The sequence below is a fragment of the Lissotriton helveticus genome, chromosome 9, assembly GCF_964261635.1.
Source record: "Lissotriton helveticus chromosome 9, aLisHel1.1, whole genome shotgun sequence".
NCBI lineage: Eukaryota > Metazoa > Chordata > Amphibia > Caudata > Salamandridae > Lissotriton > Lissotriton helveticus.
The window spans coordinates 135,097,556-135,125,154 of NC_136070.1; the positions used below are offsets into that span (position 1 = coordinate 135,097,556).

A 27,599-nucleotide genomic window follows, 5' to 3' on the forward strand; every position below is an offset into this window, starting at 1 on the left:
AGCCACCACAGGTGCAGTGACAGTCCTCAGAGGAATTGCCTCTGGGTACCGTGTGGCATGATCCACCAGTACCAGGATAAACCTGTGACCAGCCGTAGTTGGTGGATCCAATGGCCCCACAATGTCGATGCCCACCCTTTCAAAGGGGGTGCTAACGACGGGAAGTGGTTCCAGGGGAGCTTTCAGCTTCACCCCTGTTTTCCCACTAGCTTGGCAGGATACACATGTCCGGCAGTATGTGTCAGACGCCACTCTCATCCGAGGCCAGTAAAAGTGGGGGACAAGCCGGGCAAAGGTCTTGTCCTGTCCTAAGTGTCCTGCCAAGGGAATTTCATGAGCCAATTCTAAAAGAAAGGCTCGGTACCGTTGAGGGACTACCAGGGCCCGTGATGAACCGGGCAAAGGTACCTTTGGTTCACTGTAGAGGAGTCCTTCCTCCCAGTAAATATGGTAGTTCCCTGCAACGTTCCCTGCTGCCTGGGCTTCGGCCTGTTGCCTCAGTCCCTCAAGGGTAGGGCACTCCTTCTGGCCCGTACAAAACTCCTCCCTGGTAGGCCCTCCTTCCACATGCCACTCAGCAGGGATAGGCAAGTCCTCCAGGGAGACTACTTCCCCCTCTATGGACTCCTGGTCCACCACCGCAGGTGGCCGATCTGTCTCATGGGGCAGGGAAGCCGAAGCAGGCTTCTCCTGTCTCCGGATCTTTCCCTTTTTGGCAGCGGGCTGGGCCATTGTTCCAGGCTCCAGCCCAGGTGAACTCCCTCTCTGGTTAGTCGCAGACCTTGTGCTTGCGCAGGCCCAGTCAGGTGTACCCAGCATCTTTGAATGAGTCCGGTATTCCACCTCCTTCCACGCATTGTGCTCCATGTCATTCCCCAACAGACAATCCACTGGCACGGCAGGGCTTACGGCAACTCGAAGTGAACCTGCAACCCCTTCTCACTCAAATGGAACCTCAGCCACAGGGTAGTGGCCCAATCTGCCGTCAGCCATCGCGGCGGGGTGGAGTACATGTGGAGTACATGTGGAGTACATGTGGAATCACCTGCTCTGGAGACACCAGTTTACTCCTTACCATAGTCATACTGGCTCCTGTGTCTCTCAGAGCCTCCCCTCTCTGGCCATTGATGGTGACCCATTGCCCATACTTTACAGTATTTGAGGGCACCTGGATCTTAGGAACCATCTCCCGATCTCCCAGGGACACTAAGGTGACACCCGCCCACTCAACCCCCTTATCTAAGGGCAACTCCTCCCCGAGCACTACACTAGCTACTCCTGGGGCTTTTCCTCCAGTGGGAGGGGGTGGTCTCTGGGCACTTGGCATCTCCCTTATAATGTCCAACACCACCACACTCAAAGCAGTGGACAACCCTTGGCTGCTGGCTTTGGCCAGGATGAGGGTTCCGGGGTGGGTTAACCTTAGGGGGGAATCCTGTTCCCTTTCCCTGGAAACTATTTTGGGGACCTTTTGAGAACTCCCGCTTTTTATCTCCCCCCCCCTCCTTCTTCTGGGGGGCGCCCTGTCCGGCCCTTTGGGAATCCCCTCCAGTCCCCTTCGACGACACCCGGGTACTTGCCCAGATGTCCGGCTCCTCTGCAAGCTTCCGGGGGTTGGTCAGCTTGCTGTCCACCAGGTGTTGACGCAGCTCAGGAAAACATTTCTCGAGTAGGTGCTCTTTGAGGAAAAGGTCATATAACCCCTCATAGTTCTTCACCTCGCTGCCTTGTATCCATCCCTCTAGTGCCTTCCTAGCATAGTCCAGGAAATCCACCCAGTTTTGGGTGCTTAATTTGTGGCTCCCCCTGAACTTTTGGCGATACTTCTCCGGGGTTAGCCCAAACTTTTTAATTTATGCTACCTTCATGGTGGGGTAGTGGGTCTGCTCCTCATGTTTCAGGGCTAACAAGGTGTCCCGTCCAGTAGGTGGCATGTACTTGTATAACCCACCCCCCAGTGTTTCTCCTGGATCCCATGGGCTCTTAGGGAGACCTCATAGGCAGCCAGCCACTTGGCAATGTCATCCCCTGGGCTGTAGCTGGCAACTACGTCCTTCGGTAAATAGGGTCTGGGTTCCCTGCTCAACTCCCTTGGTTCGCTGCCACCATTCTGAGAATTGGAAGTCCCTACTTGCAGGGCCTTAAAGTCTAATTCTCTGAGGCTCAACTCGTGAGCCAACCTACTCTCCTCTCTTGCCTTCTCCAATTTCGCTAACTCCGATCTTAACTGTCTCTCCTCCCTCCTATCTGCTAGTTCGGCTTCAGTCAAGCTTCTCGCGGAGACACTGCTGCCCTCTCTTGAGAGTGTTCTGGGACCTGTTAACAAGTTTCCCCCCTCAGATTGGTATAACCCATCTACGCCGATGACCGTATCCCTGTCTGTCTCCTCCTCCTCCTTCTTCCCATCTGGGTGAGCTGCCACCCATGCCCTCAAGCTGGTTTGAAGCTCCCCCTTCTTAGCACCACGCTTGAAGAACACTCCCATGTTTTGACAAAACTCTCGGAGCTGAGCCATAGTATAGGTCTCTAACTCTTCCAAAGCAAATTCCATCTTGCCAATGAGAGTCCGGGACAGCCTCTTGGAAGGAATTGGTTTTAAAGGAAAACTGGAAGTTCCTCCACCCACCACCAGGAGTAAATTTGGAAAAACAAAAAGATATAATTGGGGAGTCCACCAGGAGAAAACTCCAGGTGTAGGTCTATGGATTACACTTAGTTACTAAAAGAGTGGACGCAAACACAGTCTCGATCCCACCGCTAGACACCAATCATGTTGGACCTGGGGTCACCAAGTCACCTAGGGTAGCTTGACACTAAGCAGTAAGGCTCATCTCAGGGCATTTGTGTGAAGTTTGCGTTCCACCCATTCAGTAACTCAGTGCACATCCATCCCAAAAATGACACTACACCTTAATTTTTATAAAAGTAGAAAAAGCCTTATATTTTCTCTTGTTGTCAGTTACTTATATCTTGGGCTCATTTGCTGTTTCAGTATCACATTTACAATGCAAATTAGGGAATACACTTCTTAATCTTGTAAACTTTTTCTCTCCTTATCTAACTTATTACTGTACTTTTGACTTTACATTAAACATTTTCTGCAGTTGATTGGTTACCCTCTTTACTTTACACTCTGTGAACATTTAGGTATCATACACTTAGGTTGGCACCTTGGCACCCAAAGGGTGACTCTCTCCCCTCGAGCAGGTGAATATTCCAGGATTTCCTAGGTCAGGAACAATGCTTTACACAACTAATGTATCGCAGCCTAATGCACTTAAACAAGCAGGCCCAGAGCTTCTCTCCCGCCTCTGAAAGAGAATGCAGGACTATAATACAATCCCCACTCTTGTCAGCCTCACAGGGGTTCAAGTAAACTTTACTGGGCAGTTGCCCCCTTTAGTCTCACTGTTTCCTCTCTTTGTTGGTTCACTTAGCCCTCAGTCACAGTCTCCTCTCCTCGTGCCACTCAATTACCCAAGTATTGGCAGGCTAAAAAGAACCACCCCTCCTCTGTGGCACACGGGTGTTCCCCAGTCAAATGTCAGCCCCCTTTTCCACCTTACTTGGGCTGGATGTCATTGCCACTGCAGCCGGAGCTTCTTTCGGGATTGGTGCCTCCCACATGGGCTGGGTCACTTGCCCAGCAACCTCGCAACACGGGAGGATTTCCTGCTGTCACCGGAGACTCGGTGACACCATTCGCCTCCACTCTCTCCTCACGAGTGGTCACGCTTACACACAGGCGCGATGGGGCAGTGTCCCCGCTGGGCGCCGCCTCAACCGCTGCCTCCGGCGCCGCCTACCACACTTCTTGGGCAGCCGCGTTACCGCACATGTGCAAAGGAGCAATGTCTCCGCCGGGCGCCGTCTCTTGCGTATACTCCAGCGCCGCCTACCTCACTTCTTAGGCGGCCGCGCTGAGAACCAGGCGCGAAGGAGCAGTGTCTCCACTCGGCACCGCCTCCACACTCCTCACGATCACCGCGCCTCTGGGCATGCGCGAGGGAGCGGTGTCTCCCGCTTCAGTCGGCGCTATTCTCCACACCACTCTGGAGGGTGATGCACCTCCTCAGACCCACGCAGGGTCCCAGTGCCTCCTTCACTATTATGCCTCCCCAGTGCCCTTCGTGGATTCGCGCTTCTCTTCCCACGAGGCTGGTAAGTCAGTCTTTTAGAAGCCTTGAAAAGGGGGGTGGGAATGATCAGGAGGGACCCGAGGGGGGGCCAGCAGGAACTTAAAGGGCCACTTCCCTCAGGGGGTCATGTACCATACCACGGCTCAGTCAAAGGGGCTCAAGGGGGGGCGTCCCCAAGAGAAGGTTGTCAGCCTTAAAGGAAAGTAACCACTACTTGTGCGCCACCCTCCCCGGGCCACAGCCTCACTCCTCAGGTTCTATGGTCATTACAAAATGGCCGGCCTCTCACCAGCCTTTGTATAGGCTGACCTCATAAGGTCCAGAAGAGACCGGAAGGTTCTAGAAGGTTCCTATTGTGCCCTATGGGCCCAGTCCCAGTTGTGGCAGTTAATAGCCACCATTTTGTGTGTCATGTAAATCCAGTCAGAAAGGCGCCTAGGCCTCTAAAGACTATGAGGACAAAGAGCACCTAACCCCTGTTAACACCTCAAAAAGTCAGTGAACATGAAAAGATAAAGAAAGGTTTGAGGGGCAAAAAGGGGACAAAATAAATAATTAATTGGACCACCCAAAGGAAGACAGGTCTAACACCCTCCCTTTCCCTTCTGTCCTCTCTTGCTCTCCCACTATTTTCTGACCTCCCACTCCTCCTTGCATTTTCGCCTTCCTACCTACCTCTGTATCCTCCCCACTCTTCTTTGCATATGCCTTCTCAACATGCGCTATCACTGCACACAGCCTCTCAACACACGGCCTCTCTGCACATGCCTCTCTCCATATGATCTCTCTGCACAGGGCCGTGTGTAGAGCGGGCAAGTGAAGATAAGGCATGTGTAAAGAGGGCGTGTGCAGAGAGGGTGTTTTCCAGAGAGGCACTCCATATTTCTGTGTAAAGTAAAACACATCAATGTTTTACACATAATTCAAAGAAGTTAGAAAAGACCATTTGTCAAAAGCAATACCAAAAGCTCAAACGTTAACAAAGGCGAAACCATTGTATTGTAAATGCTTGTTTCTAGTTGGATGCATGGATTTTAGCCCAACCTCAGGTGGTGATTGACTTGTGCAAATATGTGAAGGTTTTGCAGTTGCAGTCCAGTTCACAGACGCTGTGATTTGTTTGCATATGCATTAGTCATCCCCCTCACAAATACACCCACCAAGCACACAGATAATAATCTGGCTAACGAATACTATGGGTATATCGTGGTTCGCACAGGTCATCACCAGGTAAGGTAAGTTATGTTTATTTATTATTTTGTTAATTAAAACCATAACAATTTACACACATAAGTAAAATAAATAAGCATGACGCCACAGATAATTAAAAGTGATACTTAATGACGATTCTACTGTATCTGGTAATACTGAGGTGTTATTTAGGGAATAGTTAACCGTGTCCTCGAATTCCTGCATAAGAGCATGATGCACTTTTTGTTTTCTAATCGGTACTGTGTACAAATGAGCCAGGTAAGGTTGAAACAATTAGTACTGCGTCTAGTCTCAAAATCCATTTGCAAAAGTGTGCTTCACAAAAGCTTAAAGTGCTTAGTGCTAACAAAAGTACTTAGCGCAGGCGGCCATCTTATTATTGACACTTATAAAACTGCATGATGATTAGGTTTCTTGTGCTAAATGAGCCTAAAACGCTCGTCCTTTTTTGCAAAATCTAGTTATTCTTCTGATGTGTGCTTTCTTTTTTTGCGTGAAAATAGTCCTGTGTCAGTTTCTTATTTTTTTTTGTGTGTCATCTTTTCTGCCTTGTAAAGTTGAGGTTTTCTAGTCTTTGTCAAAGTCAGTGTTCCTGCTGAGCTAGAATTCTCAGAGCAAGATCGTGGTGTTTGAAGTATTTTACCAGTTTGCTGTTCATTTCTGGGTCTGACCGGTCTAGGCCTTGTATAATTTCAGCTCTGCATGTCCTTGTTCCTCTTGCGATAAAAACTTTCCTTAGTAAAGTAACACATGCTATGTGTAGGTAGGGGCATACATATAGAAGGTGAATAAAATCCTTTTTACTGCCACAAGTCTGCATGCTATAGGTCCTTTGTGCTTCCAAGTCAGTTGGCCACCAGTTAACAGTAACTGACCAAAGTGGATTGCCATTAGTTGTTTTTAGGGCTCGAGTTTCGAGAACTAATGTTAAAGGAGAAAAAAAAGAAGAAGTATCTCCTCGGGCCTTGGAGAGAGAAATTCCAGACATTCCTTAGCGTTTTCTGTCATCTGGTCAGTGATTCGTCTTCCTTGTGTTTTCGTTTTAATAGGCTTGAAGTGATAGGGTAAATGTAGTTTTGTTCCGCCATTTTGAGGCATATTTCGTGCGTGCTCGCGCAAAGAAGTACATAAATTGTAATTAGGAGCTGTCAGGGTGCCTCCGTTAGTGAATGCAGATGGCCGGGCGCGTTCACAATTCTGCAGCGCTCAGCGCGCAGCTTCCTTGTTAGGTCCCGGAAGCACTTTTTTTCTGGATATTTTTGTTTTGGATCCATTTCACGGCAGTGAGCCTGGGAAGGGTGCCTGCCGCCGCCTCGCCTCACAGTACCGGGCGCACGGGGAGGAGCGCGCAATCACCGCCGTCGCTGCTGGAAGCTGGCCCCCCTCCCGCTGCCTGAGGGCCCCCCCTCTCCGGCCGGAATGCAGGCACGGACCCTGAGCAGGACTGCAATGTTTCATCCCAGCTCCTGGCGTTTCAGTGAAACTTCATAAAGCAAAGTCCATTGGTAGTGACTCGTGTGTGCACACGTCACGCATGTGTGGTTTGGCGCTGCTGTGCTGTGTGTACCGGCCTCGTTCCCCTGCACACTGCGCGTCCGCGACACTTCACGCCGGAGCGGCCCTCCCGTGACCCCCGGGGCGCCCAGAAACCTGGGGCGTTTCGGTGCAGTTCACAGGTGCAGTTGCACCTATCTGTTGTGCACAGGAGCACGCGTTCCTGTTCAAAGCCGGTGAGAGGAAATGCGCGCCCTTCAAATGCACAGAACTCCCCTGGCACACTTTAGGGGGGTGCGCCCATACGGTGCAGGTGGTCGTAGGTTAAAGCCGCATGTGCAGAGCTGTGCGTGCACCCCGGGACACAGCTGGGCCTGTGCCCCAAGGCACCTGGTGCTGGACAGCCCAGGGAGGCCCCCGGGTGTGCACAGAGGTCACAGTTCACCAGGAGCAGAGGCCCCGTGTCTCACCTCTTCTGACTGTGCACTAACTGCACAGATACGCGGCGGTGGCACTGGTCGCACGAGCCAGCATAGCGCCTTCATCCTCGGCGCAGCATCACCTTCCAAGGACCGTGTAACGCGCATTGCGCTGTGCACCGCCGGGCGCGCGCACCCCCTGGCGCACCATCCCCAATGGTCAGCTTGCGCACAGGCCCAATTTTAGGATTTCGCAGTGGGTCATCTCGGGCCTTATTTACAAGGCTCTTGCGCCGCTGGTCCGTCATTTTACCCATATTAACAGTGAGGCACCGGCGGCGCAAGGGACTTGTAAATAAGCCCCCTCACGTTTTTCATCCTTTGGCTGCGCACTTTTTATAAAGCTGTTACTGTGAATGGAGCGAAACACCCTGAGCTAGGCGCACCTTCATCGTTGTGCAGAGAACGCTGCTACAGGTGTGCAAATGGAGGTGTGCACGCACATTAGTGCACACGTAAAGGCTTCAGGGTGCCACGGGGGGCTTCCTCGCGTTTGGTGGCACCCGCCACGAGCATCGGCCGTGGGGCACCCTTTCACCCCCCTCAGTGCCCCTCGTCCCGTGCGCATAAAGCACGGTTACTCCTACGTATCCGGCCCGTGCTCTGCTCCGCGCGCTTCGGGCCTGTGGTGCTCACGAGGGAAGGCGAGCGGCCTATTTATCCGGCCGGCGCTCCTCGTCCGGACAGTGACACGTGCACGAGAGCGTCATTTAAGCAGCTGACAGGAGTGTAGGGTATGAGATAAGATAACAACACAGGAAGGGGTCCGCGTATCCAGAGGGATGAGGGCCGGTGACAGACAGACAGACGTACAGATAAACGGTTGTCAGTCACCCACCTGTCCAACGCCCTCTTAGCCTCTTTATTCACCAGATCAAAGGCGTGCGAGGGAAGCGCCGGCCACATGCAGGCGATGCCAGCGGGTCATTAATGTGCCAGTTGCCGAGACAAGATTATGACACTCTTCCTTACATGACTAAAGGTAGACAGGCTGTAGACAGGCGCAGATTAGCACACACACCCCTCTCCGCCCTCCTGGGTCCCGGGTCCCCCCTGCCCTGGTTTGACGTAAATCTGATTTTCCCAGCGCGAGTTAGCGCCCAGCGTCGTAGTTGCTTCTGACAGGCACAGCCGATCAGTGTGAATTCCCTTCTGAAACATTTCTTTTGGTAAGGTTTTTTTAGAGCTTTATATAGCGCGCACTAGCCCCGAGGCATCGGGTATCAGAGCGCTTTACATAGCACCGTTTTCGTTACAGACACATTCATTTTTGAGAGGTGCGGGGAGATGACCTGATCTGCCCAGAATCACAGGACGTAGAGCGTCTCTGCCGAGACTCCAACCAGTCCCCCAGCTTCGAGGTCCGCCGCTCTGGCCACAAGGCTACACCCTCTCCCCTAAAATTGTTTAAAATACTTTTTTCCTTTAATTTATTTTAATGTGGGTGATGTGTGAGCTTATTACAGATATTCTGCAGAGTCATGTGTTTATGTTTAATGCAACCTCCGTAAAAAAGTTTTATTTATATCAAAATAGGACATGATGTGTGAGAAATGGGAGGGGCTCGCTCAGATTATTTGCAGTAATATTAGTGGGCCGCTGCTGGGTCACATTATCCAAGAATATTCGATGTAAACACATTTATAATCTGGACGTGGGACTGTGCACTGTCAGTGGCCTGGCCAAAGAGGGCATGAAAGAGATGAAATTGGATCATAAATTCAAAGCTGTTCCAAAAAGCGGCCCCCAAGATGCGTTTGGCCCAGAGCCCCCAAAATCCTGTGATGTCCCTGAACCGAGGCCTCTCCCATCAAACTCCCTGCAGCTGTGATCTCATATGGGGTCAAACACAGATACTGCAAGCGAGAAGGGAGCCTCGAACACACCAGCGATGTGATGGCCGCATCCTGGTCTGTCCAAGAGCACACAGCGAGAGAGTCCCAGGTGCGTTTTAAAGAACGAAAAATGCATTGTACATTTTTTAACCTTCCGCCACCACATGAAGTGTAAAAATTGAGAAATTATAAAAGAGAAGAGCAACCTAGAGCCAGACTTTTTAAACTGAATCTCACTTTGAATCGAAAAAAATATATATTAACCGCAGTGTTTGAGTGGAATTAAAAAGTAAATACATCATTCGCACACTCAAGAACATAACATGCAGCGCCGCAGCTGAGAATATTTTAAGCCACACAAGTCTAACCCCTATGAATAGAGCAGTGTGCATAAACACCGTTTATTTTGGCAAGAATAAGACCAAAGCGAAGTTCTCTAGTTTATTAGAATATTTCAAGTTGGTTTTATGCCTAAATTTGACTTTCAGTCTACATCAAAATGTCCTCTAACATGCATCACAGTCGTTACATTTCACTGCAATGGGCCATAACATTGTCAAATAAACTAATGCAATGTTATTGTTTTTAAAGACTGGAAAGAATATTACATTGTTTGAAGTGAACATTTTAATAAAAGTATTTTAACGAGAAATAATACTTAGGCATTTTCCTTGACATACTAATCCACAGTGCATGTGTGCACAGCCGTAGTGAGTAGAGTAGTGAGTAGAGTAGTGAGTAGAGTAGAGTAGTGAGTAGAGTAGTGAGTAGAGTAGTGAGTAGAGTAGTGAGTAGAGTAGTGAGTAGAGTAGTGATTGGAGTAGTGAGTAGTGTAGTGAGTAGTGAGTGCAGAGTAGTGAGTAGTGAGTGCAGAGTAGTGAGTAGTGAGTAGAGTAGTGAGTAGAGTGGTGAGATCACTGGCAGTACACACCACATGAACACACTCCACAACACATAGCAACAATACATTGGCATTTATAATGCCATTAGCTCAAACTCAAATAAATCCGAGCCCGATTGCATTTCTAATGCTTGTTTAGATGTGCTGGGAATGTTAGGCTCAAGTACGGAGCTGATTTTAAGATTTTGTAGTTCTTAATCACAATGTGATCTAAGGCTAAAGCTGTTTTTATCTAACAGCAGGGAGTGCAATTCTTCAGCTTTGTTTATCTGTTTGAAGGCTCGGAATGATAAATTCTTGTTCCATAGCTGTGCTGTGTTGGTTGCTGTTAGGGCTTCTTAAAGGTATTGACTGTATATAGATTTTTTTAAAATCTTTTTCAATGTCAGCCTATAGCGCATTATTGAATTTAGTGTGTACAGAGTTTAGTTTTCTTTTGTACAAGCATTTTATTGTGGAGTACATTCTCCCTACTGTTTCGTTTATTAGCCCAAATTCTAAGCATATCTGAGCTGGCGCAAGTGACTGTGATAGTTGAAAGACCCTTTTATAGGTAGCGACCAGCAGCTTGTCTGACCAATTGACCAGCTCTGCTAGAATCAAGGAGGCGTAGTACTTTGCTTCGGCGTCTAGTAGAGCTATTAGTCTATAATTTGCTGGGTTTGATCTTTCTCCACCTATAGAGATCTGTGTAATAATTGAGCATTGCAAGCTAGGTGGTATACAACTTAATAACGCTACTTCTTTGTATAGTGTGGATAGGTGGTTGCTCCGGAAAGAAGGGCCACATTTAAAGATGGCCTGAGGAATGCCGTTGGGGCCCTATGCTCCTTCGCGTTTGCCCTTACATATTAAATATGTTACTACTTCTGCTGAACTTTTCAGAGCATTTGTTTCGTATCCTCAGAGAAGGATGTTTGTTTCTTTGTAGATGATTGGTTTTATTGTTGTTTTCATTCCTGTTTCATGGTCTCTGTGGTTTGAGCTATATTGTTGCTGGTTCGACGTAGTTCTGGAGTTGGCTCCCCCAGAAACCTACTGGTAAGAAAACGACCCAGTCTTGTTCCTGAATGTTTGATGTTGAAACGTTATTGGGCCTATTTATAGTTTCCCAGAAGGTGCTTGAGTTGGTTTGCCTGGCGCTGAAAAGTAGCTTGGTCCAAAATGTGTTTTTTCTGTTTCTTTTTTCCTCCCATAATTTCTTTTGTATTCTTTTTTCAGAAGACGTACTTTTTCCCATGCTGTTTTGTTGTTTTCTGTTGATCTTGTTTTTCTGACCGCTTTCCTTAGTTCTTGTTTCAAGTATTGCAATGTACGCGAGATTTCTTTGTAGGCTTTTCTTGTCTTTTGATTATGATAATGAACATCCAGCATTAATGATGGCATCTTTGTTGTGAAGTCTATCCAGGGCGTTTTTCTATTCGGTTTCTCATTTCAAGTGCTCAGAATCAGTTATTTTATTGTGCCATGTTGAGCCTGAAGGGTGTCATCTGTGCACTTAAGTCACTTTGGTCGTGCAGGGCTCTGAAGCAGCGGAGACTGCCGTAGAGGAGAGCGGGGAACAGCGGCCTGTGGTGCGTTTTGAGGATGGCGCTTCATTTTGTGGCTCACAGGATGTCGAAGCCGGAGCTGGGGGTATGGAGGATTGAGTCTGCATAGGCATGCCATGCCAAACAGCTTTAGTGCTGGTGGGGCTCTGAGGCAGCATCGATGGCCCTGAAGGAGAGCGGTGAGCGGTGACCTGGGTGAAATAAGAAATAGAAAATAAATTGATCATAGTTCTCAATACAGTCCGAAGCTAATCTGCCAGCAACTGTAGCTAAACAATTATGATGATGTAATACTGTGAAGTCTATAGCTATTGTCTTATACTTGTGGAAATACTTTGCTTAGTCTAGAGCTGTTCTGCCTGCAACAGTAGATAGTAATAATAATTGTGAAGTGCTTAGCTATCATGCAGGCAAATATGTTGCTGTCGGGGAAGTTGGGATATGTCATGCCTGCGACACCAGCTAACAAAAAAGTCTGTAACAAAATAGTGCAAAAGAAAAAAGAGCATTCTCAAAACACAGTTAAAAGAACCAAGTAAAAACATGGGCGAGAAATGGGTGGAGCCTAAACCCCATATTCTGAATACAACATGTGTCGGAGAGACAGTGGTGAGACCTAAACATTATGGAGGAAGGGGAGACACATGGGGATCCCTCATCCAGGGTTACAGTGATTAGGTATCACCATTTGAGTCAGTCCGGAGTGCATGAATAAGTTCATCCCTTGCCACCGCTATGGGGCGCCTATGCAACCCACGCATTTCCTCTTGCCACAGATTCCGCCTCTGCCTATTTAATCAATCAATTTGCTGATGATGTTTGGGCGGTACTTCAGCTGAGTTTTTTTGATATTATAGAATGGATGGCAGCCTTTGGGCCTGTGAAGGCTTCAATCCTTGACGTATGGTTTTATCTGAGTTGTGCAACAGCCAAAGTCTTCTGGCTTTATGACTTGCCTACTCCCCAAGTTAATTTTGGAGGGTTTCTTTCTGATGTCACGGGTGACCACCTGCGCAGCACTGTCTGCCTAACCCTACCAATGGAAGTCCTTGCGCCTTAAATATCTGGGGTGCCCCTTTTTCACATGTTCACCCCCACTTTTGGCTGGGTAAATGATATGATTTCAACTGAAAGTGCACTCGGTTCCTGCAAACCAGCTCCCCAGTTCCAGAGCTCTTTCACAAAACTGTACAATTGTTGCCCCACTTGGCTGAACCTTTAGCACCCTCTGGAAGTCCCTGGAAATGGTACCCTGTTACTAGGGGGTTGGGGTACTAAAGAGGGTCCTTAATGGTGGCAGCACAAATTATGCCACCCGAAGGGATCCCTCATCAAGCACATGCAAGACTTCCATTGCAAGCTTGTCTTGGCGCAGACAAAAATTAAGACATGTCCTGTCACTCATGTTCCCTAACACAACAAAACAAGCAGAAAGCCAGTACTGGGATCTCTATTTAACTAAAGTTACCAACGCGCAAAGAATAAAACTAAGTACGGGGCAGTGACACAGTTCACAGATTAAATCTCTTTTATTTTTAAATACATTTTTGGAAAAAATTAGTTTACCAAAGATTCAGCACAATTTAGAACACAAACAATACAGGGTTCGAAACGCGTAGACCATTCTACAACACCATAAGACTGCCTTAATTAAAAAACTCCTCTTGCAATTTCTAAAAAGAAGCTGATTTGCTTCTCTAGAGCTTTTGTCTATTGTGCTCCCCCCTTTTTTCCTTATTCATTTCCATTTAATTAATCAGTTTGTGACATTACAATTGTATAGAAAGTCCTGAGTGTGTGTGTGTATGAGAAAGTGAGTTACGTTTATAAATGTTGATCAACTTGGTATGATTGTATGTTTTTTCACTAACTGTTGTGCTATCAATGTTTGTTTTAAGAAAATGTCATTTTTATGAATATTGTTCCCTGTATTGTTTGTGTTCTAAATTGTGCTGAATCTTTGGTAAACTTTGAACCAACTAATTTTTCCCCAAAATGTATTAAAAAATAAAAGATATTTAATCTGTGAACTGTGTCACTGCCCCGCACTTAGTTTTATTCTTTGCGCGTAGGTAACTTTAGTTAAATAGAGGTCCCAGTACTGGCTTTCTGGTTGTTTTGTTCTATTTATAAGGCTTGGCCTTACTGTGGGAAGCCCACACCCAGTGCTGTTTCTTCAATGTTCCCTAACACTGCATGTAATATTTGTAAGTCACCCCTACAGCAGTCCTGACAGCCCTAAGGCAGGGTGCTGAATCTTGCATGTGAGGGCATACCTCCATGAGCAGATATGCCCCTGTGCTGGTTAGTCCTATTACTGCCACTACAAGAGACCAGGGAAGCCATTTTAAAACGTGCCGTTCACTGTTTAAAACAAGTTCCCCAGCTACATGATGGCTTCACTGAAAATAGTGGTGTTTGGTATCTAACATCTTGCATTGGTAAACTCTCACTGATGCCTGTGTTGCATTTACCAATCCATGCACCCATGGGGCACATTAGAGGCGCCCCCTGAAAACCTACTGGCTTCTGGTGTCCTTGCTGTCAGGTTTTTGCCAGCCTGCCTCCCAGAACAAAAGCCTGTCCGGGAAGAGGGTGTAACACACTCTCCCACTGGATGACTTGCCGATTAGCCTCTTTGAGGGGGTGGGTAGGGGAGCGTCTGGTTCCCCTCAAAGGAGAGGAAACCACCCTCCCCCCTGTTCAGAGCCCCCTTGGCACCTGTACAGGCAGGAAAATCAGCTAGTCCTGTAAGTATGCCACCTCCAGGCTAGTACCACCCCTGGGGAAACCTAATGTTTCAGAAGTAGCCATCTTTGTGATGGCATACTTAGGAATTCTGGGACAGTGTTATGCCCACTTATCACAGGAAGAAGTCATATAAGAGGCATGGTGCCCCCAAGGGTCAGTAGCCCTTTGGATACTACCCTTCATTCCCCTAGCACCCCTAAATTAAGTATTTAGGGGGAGTCCCTGGCACCAAAGAAACAAATCCTGATGGCCTAAGAAGAGAGATGACACCAAAGAACGGCAAAAGCTGAGAAGCAGCACCTGACCTTGTACCAACCCTGCTGGCCTACATGCATCCCTTGTAGAAAAAGACGCCAAAGTCGACCTATAGCTGTGACTTTAGAAATGTGGGAGGACTGCCTGCCTTTTAAAAAGACTCAAGACCTCCTGTGAGCTGCAGACCTGTTATAAAGAATCTCCAAAAGAGAAGACTCTGAGGCCGATGGAAGTGCCAAAACCAGACACCCGATGCCACCACTGCACCCGTTGCCTCCGGTCTGAGTGTAAGTGCGCCACCAGTGCCAACAAGGTTCCCCAGCCCTCCAGAACTAGGATCCATCGTGGCTTCACCTCTCCTAGACTCCCTGATGTTGCTTGCAGCCTCTGCATGCTGATCCTTCAACCGTGACTGCTCTGGCAAGAAAAAACCCGGCGCCTAAGGACACCCCTGCTCCCGTCGCCTCTGGGCCTTGGAGAAGAAGACCAAAGGTGTCCCCCGGTTCCCGAGCATTGCAAGGTCTGAGCCCACTTGCTGCTTCAGCCCGACTGGTTTCCTAGCCAGAGCCTGTAGCCTCTTTTTCCAGGGACCAATCACCATTGAAATGCATTGAGCTTTTGTTGCTGATTTCCACCCAACCGCCCTCGTACTTCTGGTGGTGTACTGCTGATTCTGCCTTGGACCTTGCTCACCACTCACCTTCACTCCTGGAGATTGGTACTGTAGGTCGATGTACTGTACCTGTTTACAGTACTTGTTCTTCCTCCCATAGGATAACATTGCAGAAGTCAGAAATTGCAGTGTCCACCTTTTAAAGTGATAAGAATATATATTTAAAACTTACTTACTTGAGTGATTTTTCTCTGGTGCCAAATCTTCTATAAAGGTGATGTGGATCTCCTGCATGTCCTGGATGTGTTGCACTCCTCTGTGTTAAGCCTAAGGCTGCTTGACCACACTACCCCCTATTAGAGCACTTGCATTGCAAGCCCCTGTCCATAAGGGAACCCCTGGGCTTTTTACGTGATATATCAACTTATTTATATATCCCATAATCAATCAATCAATCATATTCTTTGTAAAGCGCACTACTCGCCCGTGAGGGTCTCAAGGCGCTGGGGTGGGTAATGCTGCTACTGCTCGAAAAGCCAGGTCTTGAGAAGTTTTCTGAAGGTCAGCAGGTCTTGGGTCTGCCGTAGGTGGATGGGGAGGGTGTTCCAGGTCTTGGCGGCGAGGTGGGAGAAGGATCTGCTGCCAGAGGTCGCTCCTCTGAAGCGGGGGATGGGGCGAGGGCGAGGTCGGCGGAGTGAAGCTGGCGGGTGGGGGTGTAGAAGCTGAGTCGTATGTTGAGGTACGTTGGTCTGGTGTTGTGGAGTGCCTTGTGTGCGTGAGTGAGGAGCTTGAAGGTTATCCTCTTGTTGACCGGGAGCCAGTGGAGGTCTTTCAGGTGCGGTGTGATGTGGCTGCGGCGAGGGATGTCGAGGATCAGGCGTGCAGAGGTGTTCTGGATGTGTTGGAGCAGTCTCAGGAGTTTGGCCGAGGCTCCTGCGTAGAGGGCGTTTCCGTAGTCCAACCTGCTGCTGACGAGGGCCTGGGTGACTGTTCTTCTCATTTCAGTGGGGATCCACTTGTAGATCATGCGGAGGTTTGTTGAAGCAGGAAGAGGAGACGGCGTTGACCTGTTTAGTCATGGAGAGGGTGGAGTCGAGGATGACCCCTAGGTTGCGTGCGTGGTCCGTGGGTGTTGGGGCGGTTCCCTGTGCGTTCGGCCACCAGGAGTCTTTCCAAGCCGAAGGGGTGGTTCTGAGGATGAGGACCTCCGTCTTGTCCGAGTTCAGCTTCAGTCGGCTGTTCCTCATCCATTCAGCGACGGCCTTCGTTCCTTCGTGAAGGTTGGTTTTGGCAGTGTGGGGGTCCTTGGTGAGTGATCAGCTGTGTGTCACCGGCGTAGGAGATGATGTTGAGGTTGTGCCGAAGGCGTCGTGAGCGAGCGGTGCCATGTAGATGTTAAACAGAGTTGGGCTGAGAGATGAGCCCTGGGGTATGCCGCAGATGATCTCGGTGGCTTTGGAGCAGAAGGTGGGAAGGTGGACGCTCTGTGTTCTGCCGGAGAGGAAGGAGGTGGTCCAGTCCAGTGCCTTCTCTTGGATCCCGGCGTTGTGGAGGCGTGTTCGTAGTGTGTGGTGGCAGACCGTGTCGAAGGCGGCTGACAGGTCCAGGAGGATGAGGGCCGCCGTTTCTCCTTTGTCCAGCAGGGACTTGATGTCATCGGTGGCGGCGATGAGGGCAGTCTCGGTGCTGTAGTTACTGCGGAAGCCGACTGGGAAGGGTCCAGGATGTTGTTCTCCTTGAGGTAGCGGGTCAGTTGTTCGTTGATGGTCTTCTCAATGACCGTTGCTGGAAACGGGAGCAGGGAGATGGGCCGGAAGTTCTTGAGGCCCTTGGGGGTCTGCCTTGGGTTTCTTGAGTAAGGCATTGATGTCGGCGTGCTTCCAGCTCTCCAGGAAGGTGGCTGTCTCGAAGGAGGTGTTGATGACTTTCCGGAGATGGGGTGCGATGGCTGTGTTGGCTTTTTTGAAGATGTGGTGTGGGCATGGGTCTGACGAAGATCCGGAGTGGATGGTGTTCCTGATCTTGATGGTGGTGTCGTCGTTGATGTTGGTCCAGGAGAGCAGGCGGTTGGTGCGGATGGTGGTCATGGGGGCGGAGCTCTCCGTGGTTGTCAGGGCGGTCTTGCGGTGGAAGAAGGTGGCCAGCGAGTCGCACAGGTCTTGCGAGGGTGGGATGTCGTTGGTGTTGGAGCTGGGGTTGGAGAGTTCCTTCACGATGTTGAAGAGCTCTTTGCTGTTGTGCGCATTGTCGTCTAGGCGGTCTTTGAAGGAGGCCCTCTTGGCGGATCTGATGAGGTGATGGTGTCTCCGGGTGGCTGTCCAGTGTTCGTTCATGGAGCCAGATCTTCTCCAGCCTTACGGCAGATTTGCTTGGAGGTCCGGAGGTCTTCAGTGAACCAGCTGGCTTTCTAGTTGGTGGGACTGTTGGAGGGTTCCTTGATCGGGACGAGGGTGTTGGTGCAGTCGTTTATCCACTATCTGAGGTTGCAGGCGGCGGTGTTTGGATCGGTGGGGTCGGCGGGTGGGCTATGGGCGAGGGTGGTGGTTAGCTGGTCTTTGGTGACTTGGCTCCAGCAGCGGCGAGGCATCTGTTTGGTGCAGTGGTGCATGATGGGTTTCTTGAAGGTGAAGTGGATGCAGCGATGGTCGGTCCAGTGGAGTTCGGTGGTGTGGTTGAAGGAGACGTGGGGGCTTGCGGAGAAGATAGGATCAAGCGTGTGACTGGCAGAGTGGGTGGGTGTGGTGATGAGTTGTCTGAGTCCGAGGTTGGCTAGGTTGTCTATCAGGGGGAGTGGAGTTTGTGTCGTTGTTGTTCTCGAGGTGGAAGTTCAGGTCCCCGAGAAGGATGTAGTCCGTGGAGGTGAGGGCGTGTGTGCTGACTAAGTCGGTGATGGAGTCGCTGAACTGTGGTTGGGTTCCGGGGGCTCTGTAGATGAGGGTTCCTCTGAGGGTGGTGTTTGGGTCGGTGTGGATCTGAAAGTGCAGGTGTTCGGCGGTTCCTGAGGGTGTCGTCGATGTTGCTCGAGACTCTCAAAGTGTTCCTGTGGACGATGGCGAATCCTCCTCCTGCTCCGTTGGTTCGGTCCCTGCGGGTGATCTTGTAGCCTTCCGGGACAGCTATGGCTATGTCAGGTGCCGAGGCGGGGTTCAGCCAGGTCTCTATCCGGAAGGCGACGTCTGGGGAGGTTAAGTCGAGTAGGTCCCAGAGTTCAACAGCATGTTTGCGGGCGGAGCGGGTGTTGAGAAGGATTCATCTAAGGTGGTTGGGTTCTTTCCTGTCGGCAGCATGGTGGGGTGGATGCTTGTGAAGCTGCAGTTCCGGCAGGTGAAAGTTCTGTGGGTGCGCTTTGGGGCGGCCAGGAAGCGTGGCTGTGTTATGGTCCGGTGTTGAGTGTGTGGACGGTTCTGGCATCGTAGCGGTGTCGGGCGTTGTGGTGTTCGCGGGGTCCAGAGGTCCTGGCGCTGGGCGCGGTCCAGGTGCAGACGGACGAAGACAGGCTTGCCTTAGGCTCGCCCTCTGCGATGCCTCCATATGAGGGGATGTGGGAGGGAGGAGCAGCTGGGAGGCGGGGCGGGCGGGGAATGAGATTGCAGGGGGGCGGGGCCGTAGGGACGCAGTGGCGGGACACACGGCGGGGGCCGCGGGAGTACTGGACACAGGAAGGATAAACAAGTCACAGAGGAATAAAAACCAGTCTGGGCAAGAAAGCAAGTACAGGCACAGATGAATAAAAACAAGTCTGGGCAAGAAAGCAATTTAGGCACAGCGGAAAAATACAAGATTAGGCAAACACAATGCAGGCAGAGCCGTGCAGCAGCGTGGGGAGCGACCTGCCTGCGAGCAGGGTCAGAGGTATATAAAGAGCCAGCTTGCTACAGGAAGTCTATCTAAAGAGAGGCTCAGAGCGAATAGTGGCCTACTGGCACGTATAAAGCTAGATTTTGAGAAGTGGGCACACCCCGAACTTATCATGGGGGAGGGTACAGGCGGAGAGAATGGTGACACAGCCACCTATATCTGCGTCCTCGGTATGCTCCCCTTATTGGTCCCTTTCTCCTTACTGCGCTCCGTGGACTGGAGTATGTAGTCTTTTGTATAGGGGTCCTCCTGATCTCACTTGGCAAAATTCCTGGCTCACCACTCATGTGGGGGCCTGGGTCTTCCCTCGGTTAAACACTACCCCTTAGCCCTTCACTTATCACAGCTTGCTTACATGCTCCCTGGGACTTCGAACTCGACACAGTGGGTGTTAGCGGAGCGTGCACTGTTGGATTGTGCGCAGGGATTGCACCTATTCTACAAGGATAGCTTGCGCATTTTGGGCTCCGCCAACCTGATGTTGCAAGCCATGGTAAAATCCTAGGAATGGGCCCGCCTCTTTTGGGGTAGACCCCCCTTCTCCATGACCATGCAGCACTGTGGGGCAACTCTAGCCAGTGCATCCCTCTTGAAGTTATGTCCAGCGGGCCTGTTACGTCACGCAAATTGCTGGCGCTGACCCCTTGACTGACCTGCTGCACAACCTCTGTGACTGCCCCATAATACGTCATTGTTGGGTCTCGCAGACCGGCGCTGTAGCGCGCATGCACTCCTCGCTCTGCCGGGCTTATTGTGATCGAGATGATTTCGGAAGGGGACTTTAAGCCACGCCCATAATTTTCATTGGCTGGCGTCATACTTTATGGTAAACGCTGGCCTCCGATTGAAAGTGAGGCTTTTTTGTTACTGCACTGTCTCCTTCTGCGACGGCCCATCCGGACTGGATCGTTTCCTTGCAGCGATATACAGTCTCCTTTAAATTAATCGGTAAGCACTTTTTGTCCAGCTTGTTCACTCTAACACCAGAGGGGATGACACGCGGCAGCATAATAAGAAACCACGCTTGGAGTCTTGGGCACAGTGTCAAAAACCACTATCCTATTAATTAACGGTACTCTGTCAAATATAAAACGGAGTAGAGCACAGGAAATTGACTATTTACTTGGGTTAATAAATGACAAATGCGCAGCAGTAAAGTGAACATGTCGCACTCTGCGCGGCTTCTGAGAAAAACGTTTCTAATGCAACTGCGCCATTTGTTGGTCAAATGAATGTCCTGCTCACGCCCTATAGAAATGTCTTGATGCGTCCCATGATTAAAAACTGTCGACAAAGGTTCTGATCAGCGCCAAACAAATAACCACAGCTCGTTTCTTTGTAATGGACCCTGGCCGCCAGCCAGGGAAATAGTTAGAAACTAAAGAAACTACACAACCCCATGAGGTGTGATGTTCACCAGAATATGTGTCTGTCCACGCATGTAAAGTGCATGCTAGCACACAACATGCATTCCTGGCTGCCCAATGGCTGACACTGAGCCTGGCCAGATGGCTACATAATATGTGAGGTAACCACCAGTCAGAAAACTCAACGTTTCACAAAAAAAAGATCAAAATTAACATTAATGCACATTTTAATTTGAGAAGGCTTCATCCTAATTTGAGCCACAGTCAATGCAATTTCCGGCTGGTATCGCCGACGGCCCATGTGAAGATGAATGTTTTTTTAACATTTTAAATGTTCTAGTGCATTTTTTTTCCCACTTTGTTGCTGCGGAAAAATTGTTTTGTGAGCCAGAGTGATGGTAGGCTTGAAAAAAACATCAAGAGGGGCCCACACACTTCAAAACTCTTCAATGGTTCCCAAGTGAGGCCAGAACAGAATTCAAAGGGCTCTGTAGAAAGAGCTCGAGCGCAGCAACCCCAGCTTACTACCACGCAAACAACGTGCATCCTGCTCCAGAGGCGTCTCTTCCGTTCCGGTTGTGGGTGAAGTGACACCTGGCCCCAGATGTGGAGCACCACTTATGGTATAGGAGCCCGTTTTTAGGTCGCTTTGAACATATCGGGGATTTTAGTCAAATTCTGTCACTAGTAGCATTCACGTTTAATATAGACTCTATTTCCTCGATCAGATGGTCGATGGCATTGAGAGTGCAGTTCCTGGAGTTATTAGTTATTATTCTTTGCAGGTTTTCACTAGTGAGGGGTTTGCAGGCTTCTGTCGCTTGTCCATGCTAGCAGTAACAGTCACTAACAAGCATTTGCAATGAATAGGTCTCGCAATTGCGAGAGTTTGAGCTTTTGACATTGTAAATGACCATGCTTTTTAGTTATGTGTTGGTTTTTAAAACATAAATAAAAGGCATTATCATTTAAATGCCATTAGCTCAAACTCTCGCAATTGCGAGACCTATTGTATTGCAAATGCTTGTTTTGGAGGGGTTGGAATTACACTGAGTGAGATTCTTTTGGTTGCGATTCCTCTGATCCTTTTACATGACCTCGCGGACTCCCGGACCGATCCCATCTACAGGGCCGTCTCTTGCATACGGGACTCGCAGTGGCTTAGATTTGCATTCTCTGCCACTGGCGTTACCTCCCCCCCCCCATACACTCTTCCCACAATGAATGCTCTCGTCAATGTATCAGACAGCCTCCTATGAGCAGGGTCATCTACAGCCTCCAGGACCGGACAGAGGCATTTCTTCACACGCTGGCACCCTTCCTCCAGGATTCTGTCCACTAGTCCATAACTGCATGCACACCCATCCCTAGTGGGTTGGCTGGTTGCTACATTGTGCCACATTGACATTTATCTTGGGATCTCACCTGGTCATGACCCTGTGCAGATGAGTGCCTATATTCCTTCCCCGCCTTCTCCATATATTGTTGAAAGGATGGTTCTCACAATGTGTGTCAGGAACTGTTGGAATTCGAATTAATGTGTATTGAAAGTTTGTGAACTTGTTTCCATTGCTCCGAAGCTAATTTGACATTGGTATAATACAGTAACATCATAGAAAACCTCTATTTCTATATATTAAAATGTTAGACTGGCGTTCATAACATTATAACATAACATGACAACCATTGGGATATGCTAAGAGACCATTGGAATATTAGCCAAACATTTGAAAAAAAAACTATAAGGAAAAGATATTTTAAGAGAAGTATTTCAGCCAGAAGGTATAAATCTGCAGTGGGATTTGCAATTCTTCATTGCTGTAAGAATATTTTGTAACCTAATTGTTCTCTTTTTAGATCCTACTCATGTGATTGGTCTGTATCCTGACTTGCTGCCCACAGAATACAAGAAGCAAATTCAATATCCCAACCCAGTGCCCGGACTGTCTGGGGCAGAGCTGGAGAAGGCACACTTGGCACTCATAGATTACCTCGCTCAGGTACACACACACAAGCTGTTTTTACTACTTCCTGTGTCTTTCTACTGGTTGTCGTCAAATGAGAAATTCTTTCCTCTATTAATTGTGAAATGTAACTTATTGTTCCTAACAAGTACACTATATAAATATGATTTTCTTTTCATAAACTCTGTTTAAAATTTATACTGAATTGCAATTCATGATTGAGGGGTTATGTGGAAGGAAATAGAAATGGCTTCAGGGTTGCCAAGACATGCTTTTTCTCCATCTCGCTACTGAGTAGACAACATCACAGATGTTTACAAACATAGGACCACTTTGCAGACCTAAAATACTGCGGCACAAACGTTTGATTTTAGGCAGTTTGGTTTTCTTAATTCAATATTTTTGCAAAACCTTGAACAAGCAAGCACTAATTGCCAAGAGCAAAATATGTGCCAAAAACTCTAAGCCTTTTATCTTTCATTTTCTCACAGCTAATAATATAACAAAAATAAAGTTTTAAGTGTACCTTACCTCTGATTCCTCAGAATCATTTTGCACTCTGGTCAGGAATGTCTTTCCCAGAGCAGTTTGACCCAGCGCAAGTTCTCATTAACCTCCAGATCACCTCTAATGGATCCCACGCTACAATATCTAGACGATAATCTAGCATTGGCCGCCAATTTAGGACTGTAGCTTATTTCGCCATACTAACCATTGTATTTAACGTGACCAGATGGTTTTAGCAAAGTATGCTTGAGACAATTTACTGAAGGTGTAAGTCCATCCATGGCAGTTTCATGGTGCCTGCATGTATGAAAGTTCATAATCCAGGTACTTTGCAATATGTTTTAATTAATATGAACATATCCAGGAGAAGAATAACCAAATAAAGCTAAGAACCCAAGAGAACGACTTTGTGATCCTTTATTTGTAGGACTGTAATCATTTAAGGTATTGTAAAGTGGTAGAGTAAGATGATGTTGTACCCTTTTGGTCTATCCTCTGTAAGAGCAGATCAAAGATATGTAGCACTGGAGTTGGATAGAAGACAAATAGAATGATGGGAGGTGCATGTAGAGAAGAGGATGAGGAGAAGATAGTTGAGGATGAGGTATGCAAAGATGGAGAGTCAATGTGGAAATCGGGAGCGGAAGAAGGGGCAGAAGGGGAATAGAACTCTTTTTACCGACTGCAGCAAGTACTCCACCAAGTTGTGGTGCGAGGGAAGCCCTCAATCTGATTAATACTGTAACCACTTATCAAAATACATTATAAACGTGCTGCTGTGTTTAACAGTAAATAGTGTCTAAGTGTGCTGTAATCCCCTACAGTGTTGCGTTATCCTGGTGCAAAGCCCTCTTAAATGGTTTAATTGTACATTATTCTATAACTTCTATTTAAGAGGTAAACTGTTACTGTGTCCTTTATTGCTATGTTAACATTGCAGAAGAGAAGTCACCTTGTAAAGCAGCTGAATGACACTGACCACCACTCGAGTACATCACCCTTAATGGAAGGAACTCCCACCATCAAATCCAGGAAGAAGCTGCTCCAGATAATTGACACCACACTTCTGAAGTGCTATCTTCATGTGAGTATTTGACTGACAACACCACATTGCTGTGTTACCTTCTTATGACTGTTAAGGCACACACACCTGCTGTTTCCATGAGGGCTATTCTATTACTTAACTAGATTCTCTATATGCTGAAGAGTTTTCTTGCTATATTGACTAGCCCACCACAGATCACAGTTCCTCTTTCAGTTAAGAAAGTGTTTACTTGAATTGAGCTTATATCATGCATTGACATGATGAAGTATATATGGCCAGCCTGTAATTCTATGGTGGTTAGCTGCAGGTTCATGCAACCCTGCAGCTGTCTCCGGTATGTGAGAATCTGAGACAGTATGTTAGCAGCTCTAGTGACGTTGTTGGGCCAAGGTCTTTGAAAGTGAGTTTGTGTTTACGGTTTAAATTATTAATTCTGTGTAGTTGCTTTAGTCTGTGTTTGCCACGATGTCAGTTGTTTACTTTCCATTAACTATTATAATGAAGCAACCTGATATTCTTTTTGTTGATATTTGTTGTGACAGATGCCATCTCTGATAACCTGGATTCCTAGACTCTTGCTGTCCGAGCCATTGTTTTGTTAAACAAAGTAAATGTTCTCATAAACCTGCATCATCCTAGTAAAACACAATACAATGTAACCCATGCTATTTTTTGTTCACAGACCAATATGGCTTTGGTGGCACCGCTTTTAAGGCTGGAGAACAACCATTGTCACATTGAGGAGAGTGAGCATGTTCTGAAGAAGGCACACAAATACAGCGAGTTGATAATCCTGTATGAGAAGAAGGGGTTGCATGAAAAAGGTAATGGGAGTGATGCCCAGAAGAAGCCAGGAGTCTTCTTAGAAAAAGGCGATGCCACCTTTAAACATGCTAGTCATCACAAGGAAAGTGATCAGAGCATAGTTACATTCAACCTGTACGATTGATCATGTTAAAGTGAAATACTGCCTTCCACCTATTAATCCCTACAGTGCTGGGTCGAGAAATTTATACTGGACACGCACTGGGTTGCTATCTCATTGGCAAAGATTGGGCACTTCAACAGTGCTCTACACTGTGCATGTGGGTTTTTCTTCAGGAACTCTTCCAGTACATTGAGCTACTTCTCTCCTCTCCCATCCCTTCCCTCTCATCTCAAAGATGTTCTTCTTTATCCACTACATCAGTAAACCTCATGGTATCAGGTTGTTTTGAGTATTATCCAGCATTGGGGCATCTTTCATAGATTCACATGCCTGAATCATTCCCCGTCGCCGAGATGGGAGTCCCACGGTAAAAGACAAAAGTAGTGCCATAAATAACAAATAGGCCAAAAGTCCATATCTTAGTAGCCTATCTACGTCCCTATAGGAAAAGGACCATAAGTCAGCACCAACCAATCAGCCATCAGCACCTTCTAAAACACTCCCAACAGAAGCAGTTCTCCTCAGGTTTTTCACCGCACGGTGTGTGGAATGTAGTCTCCCTGAGTGCTACTCATTTTGCTTCTCTTCAAGCAACTATGTCTGACAAGAAGGTCCTGTTCCGCTCCTGCAGGACCGGTGGGAAGAAGAGGGTCCATGTTGATGATCTTCATAAAGACTGTTTTTATTGCCTCTACCCAAAACATGAGGCTTAAGACTGTAAAATCTGCCGTACCTTTCCCAGCAAGACTCTGAGGAACAGAGTGGCAAGATTACTTTTATGGCTCAAATCTAATGACCGTCCATCTTCTTCAGCTGAGGAAGAGGACCGAGCTTCCACATCTAGGAAGAGGGCTAGATCTCCAGAAGGCTCCTCAGGTCAGGGAAGAAAACATCAGAAAACTTCCCAGGAAAAATCTCTTCACAAAGAGAGGGGTTCTAAACACTCCTCTGAGCCAGCTTCATCTCCGCCTTCTACTCCATTCACAGAGCGTCCAAGATCATCATCTTCAGAATCTGTGAGAAAAAAACACAAAAAATCTGTGTCGATGACGACTTTTACCATACTTCGACGGCGACTATTTAGACGACGGCTATTTAATCTCCTATTTCGTCAACGAGAATTACTATCTCGACGAGACCATCATCGAAGCACGTCGACGAAGATTCAAACTACGACGGCGGCACCGTCGACAGCAGAGACATCAACAACGACACCGTTGACTACGATACCGTAGACTGGAGAGACATCGACAATACCGCAGATGACGTTGCCTATGAGCATGCCTGTGATCCTACCACAGTCTACAACTGGACCGTCGACGAGAGACATTCCTACCATCCATATTTCCGCACCGTCGACGCCTCACTCGACGAGAGTTTATCAAATAAAGACAATTCAGAGGCCATTTCGGACTATAGTGAAATTTCTTCTCTACCACCATCCCATCTATTAGAGAGCTTCATGGAGGACGAGGATTATGATGACTAAGAGGATGATGATGACTAAGAGGATGATGATCCATATAGAGTGGCTCATAGTCCATCTGAGCTCAACGTTAAGTGCCAAGACACTGACTAGGACGATAATTACCAATAGGAGCATTATTACCATGAGCTATACATGGCTCCACGTCATACATACCAGTTCCATTACAGGAGGAATCTTCCTCCAGCTCTTATTCAGGACCTGCAGGCTATGTTGGCGGATTGTTGTCAGAGATTTCCTCCTCAAGAAGTTCCAACAGAAAACCCTCTTCTGCAGGTAGAGGTTCCTGTTCCAGAGCCTACTCTAGCTAGTACGCCGGCTCCTACACAAGGTCCACCAGACACTGGACACAAAGACACTTCCTCATCGGATGAAGAAGTTGAGGAAGGCGAATTACCTAACCAGGCAAATGTTCCAGATCCGTGGGATGATTATATCATCGAAACACCATCTCCGCCTCCGCATTTACCCTCTGATTCTCCTCCTGAAGACATCAGAGGATTTCATAATTTGATGCAGAGAGTAGCCGCTAGGTTCCAGCTCCCTATCACTGTCAAACAAACAGACTGTTTCTTATATGACTTCAAGGAAAATACTAGAAAGATCATACGCTCTATCCCAATCATTGATTAAATTTGGCAGGAAGGTGTGAAAATCATGAAAACACCGGCATCCATAACGGCTGTGCTACCTGGTATAGAGAAAAAATACCACGCTCCAGAGAACAGTCCATCTGGCCTCCTAGGTCACCCGAGGCCAGACTCGGTCATATCTCAGGTTGCACAGCGGCATTCAAAGAGCCCTGCAACACCCATTACCACTCCTCCAGACAAAGAGGAACGCCATATGGACCTTTTGAATAAAAAATTCTCTTCCATGGCTGCAGCATCAATTAAGGCAGCTAATGCATTGGCAATCATTGGCCGTTATGACCGCCAAATGTGGTTTTGATATAGCGGCATTGATGGACTTTATCCCAGAGGAGATGAGGCCCAGAAGGATTTATTAGAGGGTGAGCGTGCTGCCTCAGAAACAATTGATTGTGCTTTGGACATCGCCAACACAAGTTTTCGGCAGTTAGCTGGGGCAGCAGTTCTTCGGCGCCAAGGTTGGCTTAAAGCCACTGGATTTAGACCTGAGGTTCAGACGAAGATTCTGGACATGGCCTACGATGGTGATTCACTAATCGGGAAACATATTGATGATGATTGCTTA

General features: G+C 48.0%; 1 protein-coding gene across 3 annotated transcripts in view; it reads left to right on the forward strand.

The window, feature by feature from the left end:
* Positions 1-27,599, forward strand: part of VPS39 (VPS39 subunit of HOPS complex) — a 334,794-nt gene that overhangs the window by 134,113 nt on the left and 173,082 nt on the right. For all 3 annotated transcript variants that reach the window (XM_078659635.1, XM_078659637.1, XM_078659636.1), the window contains 3 exons: positions 22,312-22,454; positions 23,866-24,009; positions 24,653-24,794. In XM_078659635.1, coding sequence (XP_078515761.1) covers positions 22,312-22,454; positions 23,866-24,009; positions 24,653-24,794 — 429 coding nt within the window. The remainder of the gene's footprint in view (positions 1-22,311; positions 22,455-23,865; positions 24,010-24,652; positions 24,795-27,599) is intronic.